The sequence below is a fragment of the Podarcis vaucheri genome (assembly GCF_965113315.1).
Source record: "Podarcis vaucheri genome assembly, chromosome: 6".
Lineage (NCBI taxonomy): Eukaryota > Metazoa > Chordata > Lepidosauria > Squamata > Lacertidae > Podarcis > Podarcis vaucheri.
In genome coordinates, this window is record NC_138764.1 from 35,369,544 (window position 1) to 35,386,429 (window position 16,886).

The window sequence follows — 16,886 nt, forward strand, 5'->3', positions numbered from 1 at the left end:
CTGTTGATCTAGTTATATTCAGCAGAAGAATGTTTTTTTAAAAAAATAATGCAAAGCAATCTGATTGAACATAAAACAAATACAGGGTCTCCCCACCGCCACCAGCTCCCAGCTAATTTGTCCCACAGGAAAATCTATCAGTCAATTAAAAAAAAAATTCAATTTAATGCATTCATAGCCTACAGGCAGTCCAAGGGGTTAATATAAACATTTCAACTTAAAAATACAATGAACAGCAGAGATAAATACATATTCCTTCCTGAAGCCACAGATGGGCGCTCAATAAGACTCTGAAACCTTCTTCAGGTGTTTCATTTGAACATGAAAACATTACTATTAATAATAAATTTATTACTCGCCCTCCACCAGTAGGTCCCAGCATGGGTTAAAACAATTTAAAAATCATAATTAAAAACAGTTAAAACAGATTACAGTCACAGGGACAGGGTGGGCCCTGAAAACACGCATCTCAGGTGTCAAGAAAGATGATGTCGTCTTTATATTAGCAAAGCACAAGATTAATTTTAGGCGGTACACTAGGTCAACAGGAGCCAAATTGAGTTGTATCGCCTAGTGGCATTCAAGGACGAGTGAAAATATATAAAAAACAAGTGCATGCCAGTTGCAGGAATATTCTGAAAACAATTCAAGCATTATTTGTGTTAGGAAGCAAGCATTGTGGAAAGAGCTGTAGAGTTATGCATGTAAGGTTAAAGGTAAACGTAAAGGACCCCTGGACAGTTAAGTCCAGTCAAAGGCGACTATGGGATGCAGCGCTCATCTTGCTTTCAGGCCAAGGGAGCCGGTGTTTGTCCACAGACAGCTTTTCCAGGTCATGTGGTCAGCATGACTAAACCGCTTCTGGTGCAACAGGACACCGTGACAAGTGCCAGAACTCATGGAATCACCATTTGTTGTACCTATTTTTTCTACTTGCACTGGCAAGCTTTTGAACTGCTAGGTTGGCAGGAGCTGGGACAAAGCAACAGGAGCTCACTCCGTCGTGCAGATTCAAACCACCAACCTTCTGATTGGCAAGCCCAAGAGGCTCAGTGGTTTAGACCACAGCGCCACCCGCATCCCGCATGCATGTAATGCCAGCCAGCCACCGACCCAAAGTCATGTGGCTACTTCCATTCCCACAGTGTTGGCTCATAAGTTCTGAAATGAGGGCCTAGGTCTGGGAATGGAAGTTTCCTACACAATTTAGAATCCAAGCTATCACAGTTCTAAATTTTGTGGGGAGCTCCTGCAGGTAGAGTGGGCTCCCACTTCAGAAGTTTTACCTCAACACATTGATAGTGACAACAGCTGCCAGAGGAGCCATGCAACTTAGGGGGTGAGGCTGAATGCACGACCCCACAGTTCCTTTCATCACACTTGGCCCCCTTTGGCGCGAATAATTCCTGAAGAGGTTTTTTCTCATGCCAGAATGTAGGGACACCAACTTCTTGCAAATAAACCGAAACCGAATGGCTCTATAGCTGTTGAAATGCTTTGAAAGATGAGAGGCGCAGAGCAGTTTAGATTACCAGCCGTCTACAACGTACTGTGCATAAAAATGTCAGCCTCGATGGCAAAGTTCAGCATAAAACAGTGTCAGCTAATTTAATCATTTACCATGAAAATACCAGTTATCTTAATCGTACACGGAGTTCTTAAAGACTGGTGCATAGTTTTGCGTAATTGAATTGCGACTCTGAAGAAGGGAGGAAATCGTGGAGTTTTAGCTTCTTAGCAAGGCGAGCAAGGACCTTCACATTCCACTTTAGAGATTATATACACCGTGTTTTCATTATGTGTGCATTATACTTCTGACAAGTCTGGGCTTATAAGGGAAAGAGGAAAGCTCTCTGCTGCTGCAGTTATCTTGGGCTGCTGTCCTGTGTGGAAAAAGGTTCTGCTTTTGTCCTTGGGATCTAGGAACACAATGGGGGGGAGGTTTTTGTACACCAAACTGAACGTTTTGTCTGTTGCGTTTCCCATCTAGATGCCTGATAAACTACTGCAACAGCAACCTACGGAGGGCCAGGATGTCTTCATTTTCCATCCGAGCGAGAGCTGTGTAGCATGGAGATCGAAGCGTCTGGGACCGTGTGTCCAGCTAGTCAGAACCCATGAACAGCTGTGATGAGCAGAGCAGAGATATGGAGAAAGAGGCCCAACCCTGACTGACTGGAGCAGCAATGGAGGCCAGGACAGAGGAGCCCCCAGCAGCAAGAGAAACTAAACAGATTGACTCTCAGTGACTCATTTAGCTTCAGGATTGGACAGATCTCTCCCCTGCTGGCAATTTGGCTGAGCATCAGTGGGCCAGATACCAGGATGAATAGCTTAAAATAATTAAGGGGAGGGGGGAGGGGTTGGGATCTGCAAAACTGCTCGCCGTCCAATTCTTTCCCATGTAGTAGAAGACACAAAACAAATTACATTTAGGTTATTAAATATTAAGTCATTGGTTTTACCTCCATTTGGCGCAAAGCAGGAAACTGGAAAACGTTCAAATTCGATATCATTGTGTTGATGGGCTGTTTATCATCGAGTGACTGACTGGATTTTGGCAGTTCGGAAGGGTCTTTGACACATGAATGGAAAAGAGGCACTTCAATCCCCCCTCAAAAAAGGGGGGGAATAATTAATTCAGCAAACAATTTAGGCATGAATATGAATGTGTACAAAACCAAAAATGCTCCCAGCCAAGGAGGGGTGTGTTGTTTTTTGCTCAGTGATCGGGACTTTCAACCTTGTGTTGACATTTGGGGCCCAGCCTTTGCATCCACTGAACAAGGTGGAAATTCTGACGCTCTTTCCAGGAGAAACAGGCTGAGATCCCGGAAGCAAAATAGTCAGTGCTTTGTATTTAATGTGTGAAACCAGAAGCAACAGGCTCGTTTAGTAGCAGAAAAGGTCAGTTAAAATTATAGAGACATCCTTTGGAGCAAATCCTCTGTCTGTATTTGCATATTTATGAACTAGAGATTACGACAGCCCATTCCATTTATTAGAGCAGCGATGCTATAGTTAATAGTCTGTCAGCATTTCCATTACAAACCCCCTTTTTTCTGAGTTTTAATATCCCAGCCACTTGAAATCATGTCAAGCAAACAAGTCACTTTTGTCGGGCCAGGTGCAATTCTTTTTTTTTTTCCTGTTTGTTTTTCTTTAATGTAAGATCAAAATAGATTTCAAGGATTTTGGTCCGTTTGGACTTGAAAGATAAAGCCAAACACATAAATGACTCCAAGTTTACTTTCCCAACTTCTCATTTCTGGGGCAATTGGATAAAATAACCAGTGCTATTTAAAATTGCCACACCAATCTTTTCCCAAAATGTCACAAATTTGGAACTATCACCCCCCCACAAATCTGCCTATATAACTGAAATCCTTGTACCGCTTACTTTAGAGTAGTTCCACTACAATCGTTTGAAATTTGTAGCCTACATCACATATAGCTTTAACAACAGATGGATTAAACTGGAGCATTAAAGACATGGACGTCAATGAGATAGGCAAAGCAATTCAAATCCACCTTTCGCCCAGTGGGGAGGGTGGGTTACTTGGGGAGAGGTGTCCCTCTGCCCAGCCTCTCACTGGCTTCCACTGACAGCACCCCTCCTTCTACCTGCTAATCATAAACACTGGCAAGACTGCTGTCAGCTGGATGCTGCCAGGACCAGCCAATGGAAGGCCCCAAAACTGAGTATCATAGGGGCAGAGCTGGTCTTACTGCCATTGTGCATTGGGCCTAGTGCGGTGATCAGCTGGAAGCCACCTAGAGTGGCTGGAGAAACCCAGCCAGATGGGTGGAGGCATAAATAATCAAATTAATAAGATGATGATAAGATACATCTATGCCCATTCTGGTCTCCCGGCAGCCAAAAATAGCATTGGATAGGCAGTCAGAACTATTTTCACTTGAGATGTCCATACAAAGAGACTATCCTCTATTTTCCAAAATCCGTTCTTGGCTATTCAACCTCTCTTCCCTGTAGTCTCTGCCATTGTCCTCCCCACCTCCAGCATTCATGTATGACAGCCTCTCACAATAACATTGCCACTATACTGTTGGTGCTGACCTTTAAAGCCTAAATGGCCTTCGCCCAGTATACCTGAAGGAGTGTCTCCATCCCCATCGTTCAGCCCAAACACCGAGGTCCAGTGCCGAAGGCATTCTGTGAGAAATGAGGTTACAGGAAACCAGGCAGAGGGCCTTCTCAGTAGTGGCACCCGCCCTGTGGAACGCCCTCCCATCAGGTGTCAAAGAAATAAACAACTATCTGACTTTTAGAAGACATCTGAAGGTAGCCCTGTTTAGGGAAGTTTTTTTAATGTTTGATGTTTGATCGTGTTTTTAATATTCTGTTGGGAGCATGCCAGAGTGGTACAGATTCAGAATACAAAGTTTTGCGTCACACCTTCTCTAAACTGGATGTGGAAGCCAAAGGGTTTTATCCAGCAATGACCCAGCAGAAGGCTCCTTGATGCAGGGGAGCCTTCCGCCCATGGCTGTGGTGGCGGAAGCCCACCGGCATTGGTAGGGCAGAAGTTAGGGAGGCCAACAGTTGGCAGAACCAGAGCCAATGACAGGCATGGGCAACTCATTCTAGCTTTATCCCCGTCCTCAGAGGTGGATTTAGGGCAGCGTGACTGGTTCCATCACTCTGGGTGCCAAGCCTAGGGGGTACCACAAGGCACCACAACTATGATTTACTACTGAACTGAGCAGAACAGAAGGAAAGAGGCCGGGAGGGGTGCCAAATTTGGGGTTCGCTGAACTTTGAAATACCGAAGTCTGCCCTTTCCATCCTCTTCCTTGCTTAGCTCTGCAAGCACAATGCTGAGATTAAGGAGGTGGAAGCTGCCATGGCTAGTGCTCCTTGCTGCACTAGTTAACTAGGAAAGCAAGCAGGGGGGACTGTTTGAGGGCAGACTAAGGTTGGTTGGACAGTGCCCCCTTTGCCCTAATGGACCAATCTCAACTGATGGGGAGGGTGGCCATTTTTGCCCATTCCACTTTCTACACTGTTCCAAAGGGTTACCCAATCCTCTGGAGAAGATAATGGGAAACACAGCAGCTGCAAGGGGAATTGGCAAAACGGCCTCCTCTCCATTCCACTGTTGGAAGAATCCAGTCTTCTCTCCATATGAATGACATTCAATTCAATTTTCTTTCCGGATCAGGTGGGCAGGAATCAAATAAATGAGCTTTGCACACATCAAGCAGGAAGGAGGGGTATGCCAGAAATCTACTCAGATATATGTAGGGTATGCAATAATGTTTTACTTAAAATATATTAAACCTGAAGGCCAGCTTGGCAGCAGTTCACTACATACTTGATGAGCTGTACATTGTTTTTTATTTTGCGGGGGGAGGGGGAGGAGCAAGCATGCCAGACAGAATGTTAATGTGTGCCTGAATATTAAGAAAGACTAATTATTATGCAATTAGTCACAATAGGATATGTGCAATTGAGTAATAATGTTCTGGGTGTGTCATGCAGGTAGTGTCACTGCCAGTTCTCATTTTAGAATGAATTAAAATTATGCAATGATTTACACCCTGAGCAATTGTCATAATTATCATCAGCGCGGCTTTTCATTTAAAGAAGAAACAAAGAAGCCTCCCCACCAAAACAGAGTGGAGTAGGAGTGTTGCTATCCATGTAATAATTCCGTTTCTTACCTTGTCGTGTTTCACAATGAAATCTTGTAGGATTTCACAATTAAGACAGAAATTCTACAAACAAGATGGAACTGTGCTCACAGGTTTGTGGTTTAATTTCCAAGGGCCCAGCCCAGGTATGGAACTCTTTCACATCAAACTGCTTTGACATCTCAATTTTTAACAAGTTTATTTGGAATTAAGCCTACTGAGTTTATTGGGATATATTTCCTGGTGTCAAGGGAGTGGCTAAAACCACCCCTCAGGTTCATTCCAGGGAGGGAATTTAATAAGAAATGCAACAAAGGATTCCAGCAGGACAATACTCTTTATCAACTTCACTGCAGTAAAGCACAGTCCCGTGAGTGATGGGTATTGTACAGATAGCAGATTTCACACAGCCTTTTATACTCTTTTACATACAGCTTACATCATTCTAAGTACATAACTAGTTCCACATTGTCCATTCCATGTCAGCCATGACATAACATCTTTACATTCTGGTCAAGACATATGGTAGACCGGTTGAGTTGATGTTAGCACACTGGTAAGCATGTTTAGTATTAGCCCAAGAAACCAGGAGAGACGAGGGAGAAAAACTGAGGGGATGCCATTAGCTGAGGCTTTGGTGATTAACCTGACTAACTACAGTAACAAGGTTTTTTGGAGGGAGGGAAGAGGAGTCTAGCAGGGGAAAAGAAGACTCCATCTTCTCTTTAGAAAGAGACCTCTTATCAGACCTCTTATTGATTTAATTATGGATTTATTTTATTTACAGGTTTATAAGTCACACTTTCATATAAAAAAATACAGCAAGGCAAAATCCAACATATAAGAAAAAAAATCAACCAATGTAGCTATAAAAACTTCATTTACAACGTCAATAAATACTGATTGGTTAAAATCATGCTGTAAAGCCCTACCAAAATAAATCAGAAAGCATCCAACGGGAGGGATGCTTTCTGTTCTAGTAGTATGGCGGTCCAGAGGGCAGGGCCTGCCACGCTAAAGGCTTGGTCCCTAGTGAGGGCCAACCAAGCCTCAGGAACATGGGGAACCACCAGAAGTCCTCCAACTTAGAGGTGCTCATAACCCAACCAAGAAACATCATAGTAATGAACTAATCATTATTGCACAGATGTCTACTCCAATCAAAGGCTCAAGTGGAGAGTCAACACAGTGCCATAAAAGCTCTGGATTTAGACTGGGCAGAGAGAGCGGGGTCCGAATTCCTGCTGAGCAACAAAGCTTGCTAGCTGAGATTGGCCACCTTACCTCTCAACTTAATTCAGGGCTGAGGAATCCAGATATTGTTTGATTACAACTTTCATCATCCCTCACCCACGATGCCTAGGGTTCATGGGAATTGGAGATTGAAAATATCTGGAAAGCTGCAGTTTCCCCATCTTGGACTTATCATAACCCTCAAGTTAATATGCTGACCTGAGCTTTCTGTAGGAAGCTTTGACATAGATATAATTAGGAGCAATGCTAAAACCAGAGTAGAGACTTGGATGAAATCCACAGCGGCGCTCCATAAGATCCTTAGACAGGGAGCTACATGCTTGCTTTCCTTTACGGAATTTGTCGCCTTTTCTTTTTAAATACCGGAATCCCAGACTGTTATGGCTAAAATTTGGATTAATGGGCAGGTTCCGAATTGCTGTGAGCATCAAGACCTAAAGGGCATACCTGGCTGGCTGTCTTTTCATTTGCATCAGGGAAGCAGGCTGAGTCAACACTCTGGAGCTAAGAACAGGCTACCTTTTGTACCTCACATCTCTGATGTGGCTTGGCAAGCTAATAAAGATGATGACGATAAAAGGTTGGGGAAAATGAAGCAATTGTGCATGTGCTTTGAGGGTGTCAGGAAACATTCATGGAAGCAATGAAGATAGTAGGAGAGGAATTAGGGCCATGGGTTAATGAGGTAAAACATCAGAAGTGATTAATAGTAAGCCCATTATAGGCAGTCCCTCTACCCTTGGAATCTGGCAGAAGCATCTTCCCAGCCAGGTGGACTCCTTTACGGCACTCACAAAAACAGGTACGCTACCTGTTTTCTCACTACACCTACCAGACTTCAAACACTGCATCTATTTCACTGGAAGGTGGTCTTCCCCTGGTTTGGTTTCCTGTCTCTACTCATTTTGAGTCCAAAATCCTGAATATTAGAAGATTAAGGAGGTCAGCATTAAATAATAAACGGAACACGTACAGATTTGTGTCATCTAAAAGGCACCGAAGAAAAGGTATATCTTTCAGTAGTAAATGGCAGCTGCCAGATTGGAAGGAAGCCATTTTTGCAGGAAATTCCCTTTTCTCGTTCAAGCATGCCTGTGTTCATCAGGCACATCAAAGTTAGGCAAACAATATATGGATCGGGTCCCGCATACACAGTGGGATATCAAGGGCAGTGGCTCAGCGGTCTTGTCCACAGAAGGTCACAGGTTCAATCCCTGACTCTCTCTGTCCTGGGGAAAATCTCTGTCTGAAACCCTCAAGAATAAGGCAGTTCCCCATGTTTCTCTGCCGTGTGAGCAGTTCCCCTCGCAAGATCCCCACAGCCACCACTTGGGTGCATAGCCACTCGGTGGGTCAGGTCAACACCAAATTGATGGCAGTGCAAGATTTTACTGCTGCGTTCACTCACTTTCAGAATTCCCCTCGGCTCCTTCCTCTTTTATTTCTTTAATTTATGAGCTGTGAGCACCCCTATCTAGAACCTCAGTGGTAACAGGAGAAATGGCCTGGTGCTATGAAGCTGGACTCCCGGGGGCAAAGTCAACTCCTGTCTGTGTGCCCATACTGCCCCAACCTCACTGCCACCCTGTTCCCAGCACCATACCAGTAAGCAGTAGTGGTGCCACTGCCAGGAGCTCCACGACAGCACCCTACCCAGCCAGCTGTTAGCCCACTGTGTTAGCAACGTTGGGCAAGCCTTGGCTAGAAAGGAGTGGTCCATTTCTTCAAATGAGCACAGAACCTGCTGTCATACATCCAACTCCTTGGGCTAATCTGCAGCAACAAATATATATCAGATGCCTTTCTTATGGTTTGTCGATACAGGGAGGTCCTTGCTGTCTGAGAGCGTGCCAAACACAATGACCTCAAAGCTTCCAGAGATGTGGAGCCTTCTTTTCTCGCACCCGAGAGAAGCTCTTCCCCCTATTTCTCCAGAAATCATTCCGCAAACCTACAAACGCCGTCAAAGCCCTTCTCTTGACCTCCGTCAGTGCCTCATGGAGGCCCATTGAAGTTGATGAAAAACATCTACTCCGATTGTCTGAGCTTTGGGTCAGATCCAGCAATTTATACCAATTTAATTTCACTGATTTAAACAGACTTGCCACTGATTAAAACGGGAGTAACAAGCCACATAATTTATTCCCAGTAGAGGAAAATTACTGCTAGCCATGGAACCACAGAAGGCTATACTTAATGACATTGACACATAGGATCCAACTTCTAGGGGCTGTGGTGGCTTCAGCCCCCACAATAAAATATTTGAGGGGCTGGGGGTCCCCCAAAGTTAACAGGCATTGCCATTCAAATGGTATGTGGGCACAGTGTCCTGTGATCAATTAGGCAGAGCTGGGCTTACCTGGGCCCCCACAATATTTTATTCAAGTTGGCACCGCTGTATTGGGAAGCAATACCCCCGACATTCTTGACCTGGAACCAGCCAATTTGGTCATGAACCCAACATGGAATAGCGGGCAGACAGCTAGCGAGATGGAATGGGGTGAGGAAACATGTCAAGTGAGTCATTTGCAGTGTGGTGCTTCTATGGGTGACAGAGCAAAAGAATCCAGGGCTAGCCTATCGTTCAGCGAGTGACATTCCGTGAGACAATGCAATGGACCAATTAATCACCAATGGCATAAGCAAGGAAAGAGCTGCAGGAGAAAGGCCAGGGAGCTGGCCCTCTCCTGGGCTACCAGTTACCTTACCACTCTCTCAAGTGCATGTCTGCCTACTAAACTCTACCATGTGTGTGCCATAGTCCTATGCAGTGCTTTTTTCCCTGAGGATACGCAGGTGTACGCACAGGGCCAGATTTAGGTTTGATGAGGCCCTAAGCTACAGATGGTAATGGGGCCCTTTATATGTCCAGCTGTCCTTTGTCAACATCAAATTGCCGCAGTTCTTTGTGTTGAATATATGCTATATGGTAATTTATGGACCCAATAGGTATCTAAAGCCATTTGCACATAACAAAATATGTATTTTATCAAAGTAATTTTTGAACTGAAATACAATTAAGAAGTATATTAATAGTGAAATAATTATTAAGCTCTAACTGGATGTAGGTTTTATTTTATTTGTTTTTTATCTTATATTTTGGAAATGTACATCCAGGTTTTTTTCCTTTAATTTTTTTTGGGGGGCCCCCAAGAGAGTGGGGCCCTAAGCTATAGCTTGTTTAGCTTATGCGTAAATCTGGCACTGGGTATGCATACCCCTAAACAATTTGTGAATCTAACAGGAGAAAAAACTAAAAAATAAAATAAAAATTAGTTTCTTCTCTAGCACAGTGAATAGCACAATGAATCATCACTTCCATTGCTACCCCTGATGGCAGCCTCATTTCCTGTCACGGTGTTTCCTTTTTTTTAATAAAAATTTTTATTGGTTTTTCAGCTTTTATATAGACAAATACACACAAAAAAGACAAAAGACAAAAACATGTATAATTTCAGAAAATCCTAATTTTCCTAACCCTGTTCACTGACTTCCCCCCACCCCCCCTTGCATCCCAATTCCCAAAATTGTGTCAGCAAATTGGTATTTCTCCTCTTAGCCATCTTAATATTACGTCTTTTATAAAGGAAAATAAATTTTTTCTAAGTTGGACCCAAGTTCCCTTCCATCGATTTCCCATTTTTGTCTTAAATAAAGGTCATATTAACTAAACCCCAAAATCTTGAGTGTTTTTAAAATTCCATTCTTCACTCTCTCCTATCCCCGGTTTTTGTCCCTTCCCAATACATGTCCAAAATAACAGTTCTTAGCCTGGGTTCCTCACGTCCGAGGCTCTCAAGTCTCTTTCAGTCCCTCTCCGCCGGTCTTGTTGGTAATCCTTTATGTCGGTCGTCAAATCTCGAAAGAGTTCTATCACCATCAACCCATAGTCTCTTCCCACAAGGGCATTTGGAGACAGCTGCTGGAAACTTTCCACAAGGCCTGCATCTTCAAAATCAGAGTCAGAGTGGAGGCCCCAATCATATTTCTTTATTTTAAAATCCTGTATTCCATAAACTCCCGGGACCTCCACCTTCGTCTTTTGCATCTTTCGCAGATTTGTAGTAGATTTAATCCAAAAGTCTCCTTGCTTATATTCCACAGGTGTCAGTTTCTGGTTGGTACTTTCCAACTTTACTTTCTCTTTTTCTTGTTTAGTCTCTTCCACTTCTTTAGATATCATTTCCGATTCAGCTGTGGATTCTTTCTCATTCAAGTCCTCAAAACATTCAGCAGAGCTGCTTGTTCCTGAAGTCAAGGTCATGAGTTGTTTATTCATAGCCAGACTCTGCTCTTGTAAGATTCCCACCAAATGAAACATTCTTTCGATTTCCACTAGTATCTTTCCATCCACAGCCATTGTAATTTCGCAGAGTTCCCCCTAGAGGGAATCTGGTTACTTGGTAATCTTTTTTCCAACAATCCTCTAACTTATTATTGTTACTTTGTTTCCAACAATTTTAGTTCAATTATAACTCTTTTTAGTCCAGAGGGATCTTAGATAGCAATTTTTCCACTAAACTGTCCATTTGACAGCTTTGACAGCTGTCAAACTCCGCACCTCTTACACAAGCTCCAAACCAGGACGCTCCTGGGCCCAGGAGGGGGGGTTGTTTACAACAGAAAAGAAAACTTCCAAAACTCCACTCTCCAACTCCAAAAAATTTTTTTTTTCCAAATCTTGGAAGATAATGTCTTTTTTAACTCACCCCTCAAAGGGTAGGCTCTCCAACTTAGTTCTTATATCGTTGCTTTAAATTGTCTGCAGAGGGGGGGTGCGGACTTCCTTTTAGCACCCCCCCCCCGATCGTATCAAATTCACGGGATAATATTTTTAAAATCCAATTCCGTCTTACTCACGGGTTGTTCTTTTCAGTCCGAATTTCAAGGAAGGAAGTCAGCGCTGTCCAGTCATGGCTCGCGGCTTCGCTCAACGGAGGTAGCGATCGACTCTCAGCGCCATGCCACCCTCCGTATCCTCTCCGCAGCCTTTAAAACAGCTCTTCGTGGATCGGGGGGCGCTTGAGGCGCCCACCGAGTCTTCAGTCCGCAGGCTTCCGCACCTGCGGTTTTTAAGGGTCCCCGCGTCGCCGGCGCGGCAAAGACCCGTCCTCCGTTGAGCCGATTCCCCCCGCAGCTCGGAGGGAATCCGCCATTTCCAGATCGCGCCAACCCGGAAGTCCTCCTGTCACGGTGTTTCCTGAGTCTCAGACAGAAGCGAGCATTTAATCTGTGAAGTAGGAGTTGGAATCTAGCATGGTGATTGGTCAGTTTTGTTGTTACCACCTCCAATGGACACCAACAGCAAGCAGAGGAATTGGGAAGATGTTAGTGCACACAACCTCATGCCAACATGGAAGTTACTGTGCACTGACAGCTGTGTAATATGAGGTAATGCATGTTCTTTGTACTTTTGTCCATTTACTGTATTTATTTTTCCCAGTTTGAACTATAAAATGGTGATTTTCTTGAGTCAAAATGACAGTAACCCTAAACATTTTTAAAGGGGGGGGGGAGCACTGATCCTATGGGGAGGGAAGATGTAAGAAGGGTTAGGATTTTGCTCTTCCCACCATTGTGCACAATTTGCTCTAAAATATTAGGGCCACCATGTTATACACAACTGGGACATGCAAAGTGGGTCTGCTGCCATCACATCTAATTTGCCACATACAGCACAATCCTATATATGTCTTCTCAGAAGTGAGTTCGATGAGACTTTCTTCTCAGTAAGTGCATACAGAGTTGTAGGCTTACATCTCTTTTAGAAGCTGGTTTCTATTCTTTCTAGCCTATATTTATATGGGAATCTTTCTATACTGTTTCCCCCCCTCCTGCAGCCCTTGCACTTTTCACTACCTTTTGATTATTTACATTTCACAGTGGATTGACTTACCTGTAATCTGTACTCCAGGTGCTGATGTATGATTGATATGGTCAAATTTGCCTTGGCTGTGAGCTTGAAATGCTTCCTCCCATTGCTGGCTCCATTTCAACTCGATTCTGCCCCAGCTAGCAACAGATGCTGCATAAGGGCTCAACCCAAATCTATACCTCTAAAAATCAAATGGAAAAACCAACATTGTAAATGTAAAAAAAAGAGAGAATTCTATGAATCAAATGCAGATTTTTTTCAGACATCCAACCCACATTTTGCTCTCGTCAGTATAGAGATTGACATTTTAAATTGGAACAAATGTCAATGTATCTGAAAAGCAACGCTGTCCTATAAAACTATCTGGCACGTAAGCTGATTTCAAGGTATATTTTAATTATATTTAATGCCTATTTTAATCAGGCGTGTCTTGATTGCAAGGAGTGCTCTATGCCAATAGAGTGTTTGGGATTCCACTGGGATTCCCAGTGGAAATGAAAATAGTGATTCTGCACCATCTATGAATGCCCATATGCCAAGAATATCCTCCGGGGACCAGATTTGCCAGATATAGTGGTGCTTTGTGCCAGCAGAGCAACTGAAAGCAACTAAAGTGAAGCTTAGAACAGGGGCTCAGTTAAAAACGACGACATTAGAAGTTAATCTTAGATACATCACTGTTAATGGCTGCTAAACAAAGGCCACGAATAGAGAATGAACAGAGGAGGATGTTAGCTCAGTCAGTAAATGGGATGAAATTTTAAATATATCAGCTATTAGGCGGGCAGATGGTTCTCATACTAACAATCCCTTACTTAGCAAAGCTTAGATCCCTAGAAATCACCTATTGTGAAAGATGTCGGTGATGGAAACGACTATTATTTTAAAATATCACCTGGGTCAGCCACTTTGGCATGCTGGGTTTAGAGGGCGGGGTGGTTCTCTGTCAGGGCAGGCTAGAATAATGAAGGGTGGCAAGGTACAATAAACCTTTACATTCATTGAGCCAAGGCCAGCTACTTATATTTTAAAGCGGCAACATTTGAACATGAGAACATGACTCATCTCCTGGTATGCCCCACGGAGGACCTTAAGGTTAGGGTTAGCAACACCCTAGTGGTCCCGGGCCCTAAGGAAGTTAGATTAGCCTCAAGCAGAGCCAGGGTCTTCTCAGCACTGGCTCCGGCCTGGTGGAACGCTCTGTCTCATGAGACCAGGGCCCTGCAGGATCTGATTTCTTTCCGCAGGGCCTGTAAGACAGAGTTGTTCCACCTGGCCTTTGGCTTAGCACCAGTTTGATTCCCTCCCCCTCTTTCTTTTTCCTTTCTCCTCCTGTGAAGAGGCTGCATCCTAATGTTTTAATGTTGTATTTTAATCTTGTTTTTTAAATTGTATTTTAATCAACTTGCTAGCCGCCCTGAGCCCGGTCTTGGCTGGGGAGGGCGGGGTATAAATAAAATTTATTATTATTATTATCTAGTCCAACCGATTGCATCTCTAGTCCAGCATTGTCTTCTCACAGTGGCCAATGAGATGTCTGTACAATGCCTGCTGCAGCAGCGTTCTGCCCACCTGCAATTCCCTGTTGGCTATCCAAACACACATTGGTTCACTCCAGTTTGCTAAGTGCTGGTGACCAATCCCAAGATGCTGTCTAGGGCAGAGGGCTGTGTTTTCCCCACCATCAACAGCCTGAGGCTCACGTGTCATGGCCCAGGTGTGGCCATGAATCCGCTGGTTTTGCTAACCACAGAAACGAGGATGAGGCAGGGGAGAAAAGCAGCTGGTAAGCCATAGGATGTGGCTGGGTCACCAGTTACGCAGACCTGGGTTGCTCCCACCATGTATGTTCCTAAGCATGCATCAACACCTTGCTAAAACTGTGTGGGAGGTGAGCAGAAGTTCCTCCACACAAAGCAGTTTATTGTGCTGTCATGCATGGACTTTTTCTGCAGGGTCAAGACAGCATCGTCCTCATCAAATGACTACCCTATGATATTTTCCCATTTAATCTACTGCTACAGTTAAAGCTATGGTTTTCCCAGTAGTGATGTATGGAAGTGAGAGCTGGACCATAAAGAAGGCTGATCGCCAAAGAATTGATGCTTTTGAATTATGGTGCTGGAGGAGACTCTTGAGAGTCCCATGGACTGCCAGAAGATCAAACCTATCCATTCTTAAGGAAATCAGCCCTGAGTGCTCACTGGAAGGACAGATCCTGAAGCTGAGGCTCCAATACTTTGGCCACCTCATGAGAAGAGAAGACTCCCTGGAAAAGACCCTGATGTTGGCACAAGGAGAAGGGGACGACAGAGGACGAGATGGTTGGATAGTGTTCTCGAAGCTACCAGCATGAGTTTGACCAAACTGTGGGAGGCAGTGGAAGACAGAAGTGCCTGGTGTGCTCTGGTCCATAGGGTCATGAATAGTCGGACACAACTAAACGACTAAACAACAACAACATCATGTCCATCTGGTATTTATTTATTTTTAAGCAGAAGTGGTAGATCTGGATTAAATGCGGTGGGGGAAATATCAGGTGGCACTTTGATGAGGAAAATCTTGTGTGGTTGGTCCCAACCAGAGAAGAATGGCAACTTAAGTTGACATAATATGCGCAGCTTGCAGACTCAACATATAGAATAAGAGAACAAGAAGAACGTACATTTAGAGAAGATTGGAAAACTTTTATTGAATATATGGGAAATAACTGTGTACAGCTGAAAAACGCTGGCAACATTAAGATAAATTCAACAGTGTAAATAAGTTTTGATGGATGTAATAATGGCATACTGAATGGTATATTTTTCATAAAATATGCAGGGATTTATGATATGCAAAATGAACCATGGAAAGGGTAGAAAGGAAATCATTGATATAGACTCTCCTCCCTGGAAGAGAGGGGAGTGGTTGTGGGCGGGAGACCGAGCTCCGCCCCTGGTAGGGGGCATTAGCCCCCTCCCCTCCTACCTGGCTGGCGCCCACGCCCACCGGAGGTGGCCAACCAGGTGCCTCCGGGGGGCGTGTGTAGCAGCTTAATGCTATGGTGCCAGCTCCGCCTCCTCCTCATTCGTCGTCGTCCCTCAGCGAGTCACCCACCCTCCACTCCCATTTAGCTCAGGGTCTAGGTTTTTGGCCTTGCTATGGACCTTAGGTTGGTCGCCCTGGTTGGCTGGGGGGCCTGGTAGGAATTTTTCCATTTGGCATTAGGCTTTTTGGTTTTTTCGCCTACCTCGTAGCAATCGTCACAACTTTTGTGGTATTGGTGGGTAGGTTAGGCATTGGATTCGTGTGTTGTGCTGTGTCAAGGGCTAGGTGTGGCCATCGCCTATGCTATCTACCGTGGGTTATTCCGTTAAAGGAATCTGGCGGTCGTGTATTCCGTCCGATGCCTGCTTGGCGGGAGGCCATGGCACGACCCTCGGTGACATCAGGGGGTGAGCCTATAGTTGGATGAGCATCAACAGGCTCCACCTACTGTTGAATAAACCCACCACCTATAGTCATCCAATGCCTAAGCCAATACCTTTTCACTGCTGTAATCAATAAAGTTGTGGCCTTTTCTTGCCCATTAACCTTATATCACGTGTCCTTGTGTATTTATTTCACATAGCGGGGTCGGGGCCCTCGATTCACAACTTAAGGATGTAAAAATGAGTACTTTAAATTGTAAAACAGAAAATTTAATGTGTGGGTGTGTGTGTGTGTGGGTGAGAGAGAGAGAGAGAGAGAGAGAGAGAGAGAGAGAGAGAGAGAGGATCTTGTGTGGGCAGTGTGAAAAACTTGCATGCATGAGCAAGACCAAGTCCACAATAAACTTCCGCATGGAAGCATCATGTGTTCCATCGACCCTCAGCCATCTATTCCTGAAGCTACTTCTCTTTACGAAAAATAAAATTAAAACAGTGGTAGAGCTCTAAAGTTTACATTTGCATGGAGCGTATAGTTAGCCCTTAAGACATAGGAAGGCAATAGCTTCAATTATCCATCTGGATCAATCTGGACATGTTCCAGAATGCTTCTTCACATACATATCTTTAATGATATTTATTTTATACTCCGCATTATTATTCGGGCTTTCTTCTCTCCATTGAATGCCCAA

The 16,886-nt window shown here is 44.2% G+C and overlaps 1 protein-coding gene across 4 annotated transcripts in view; it reads left to right on the plus strand.

Moving 5' to 3' along the window:
• The window catches only part of LOC309535175 (uncharacterized protein), a 258,807-nt gene that overhangs the window by 223,935 nt on the left and 17,986 nt on the right, over window positions 1-16,886 (plus strand). For 3 of the 4 annotated variants that reach the window (XR_014221062.1, XM_082228029.1, XM_082228026.1), the window contains one exon: window positions 1,991-5,560. The exons of the other annotated variant lie outside the window; for it this stretch is intronic. Coding sequence is in view for 2 of the 3 variants with exons in the window: in XM_082228029.1 (XP_082084155.1) it covers window positions 1,991-2,069 (79 nt within the window). In the remaining variant the exon portion in view is untranslated. Of the gene's footprint in view, window positions 1-1,990; window positions 5,561-16,886 lie in introns of those variants that run through there. 4 annotated transcript variants of the gene reach the window in all.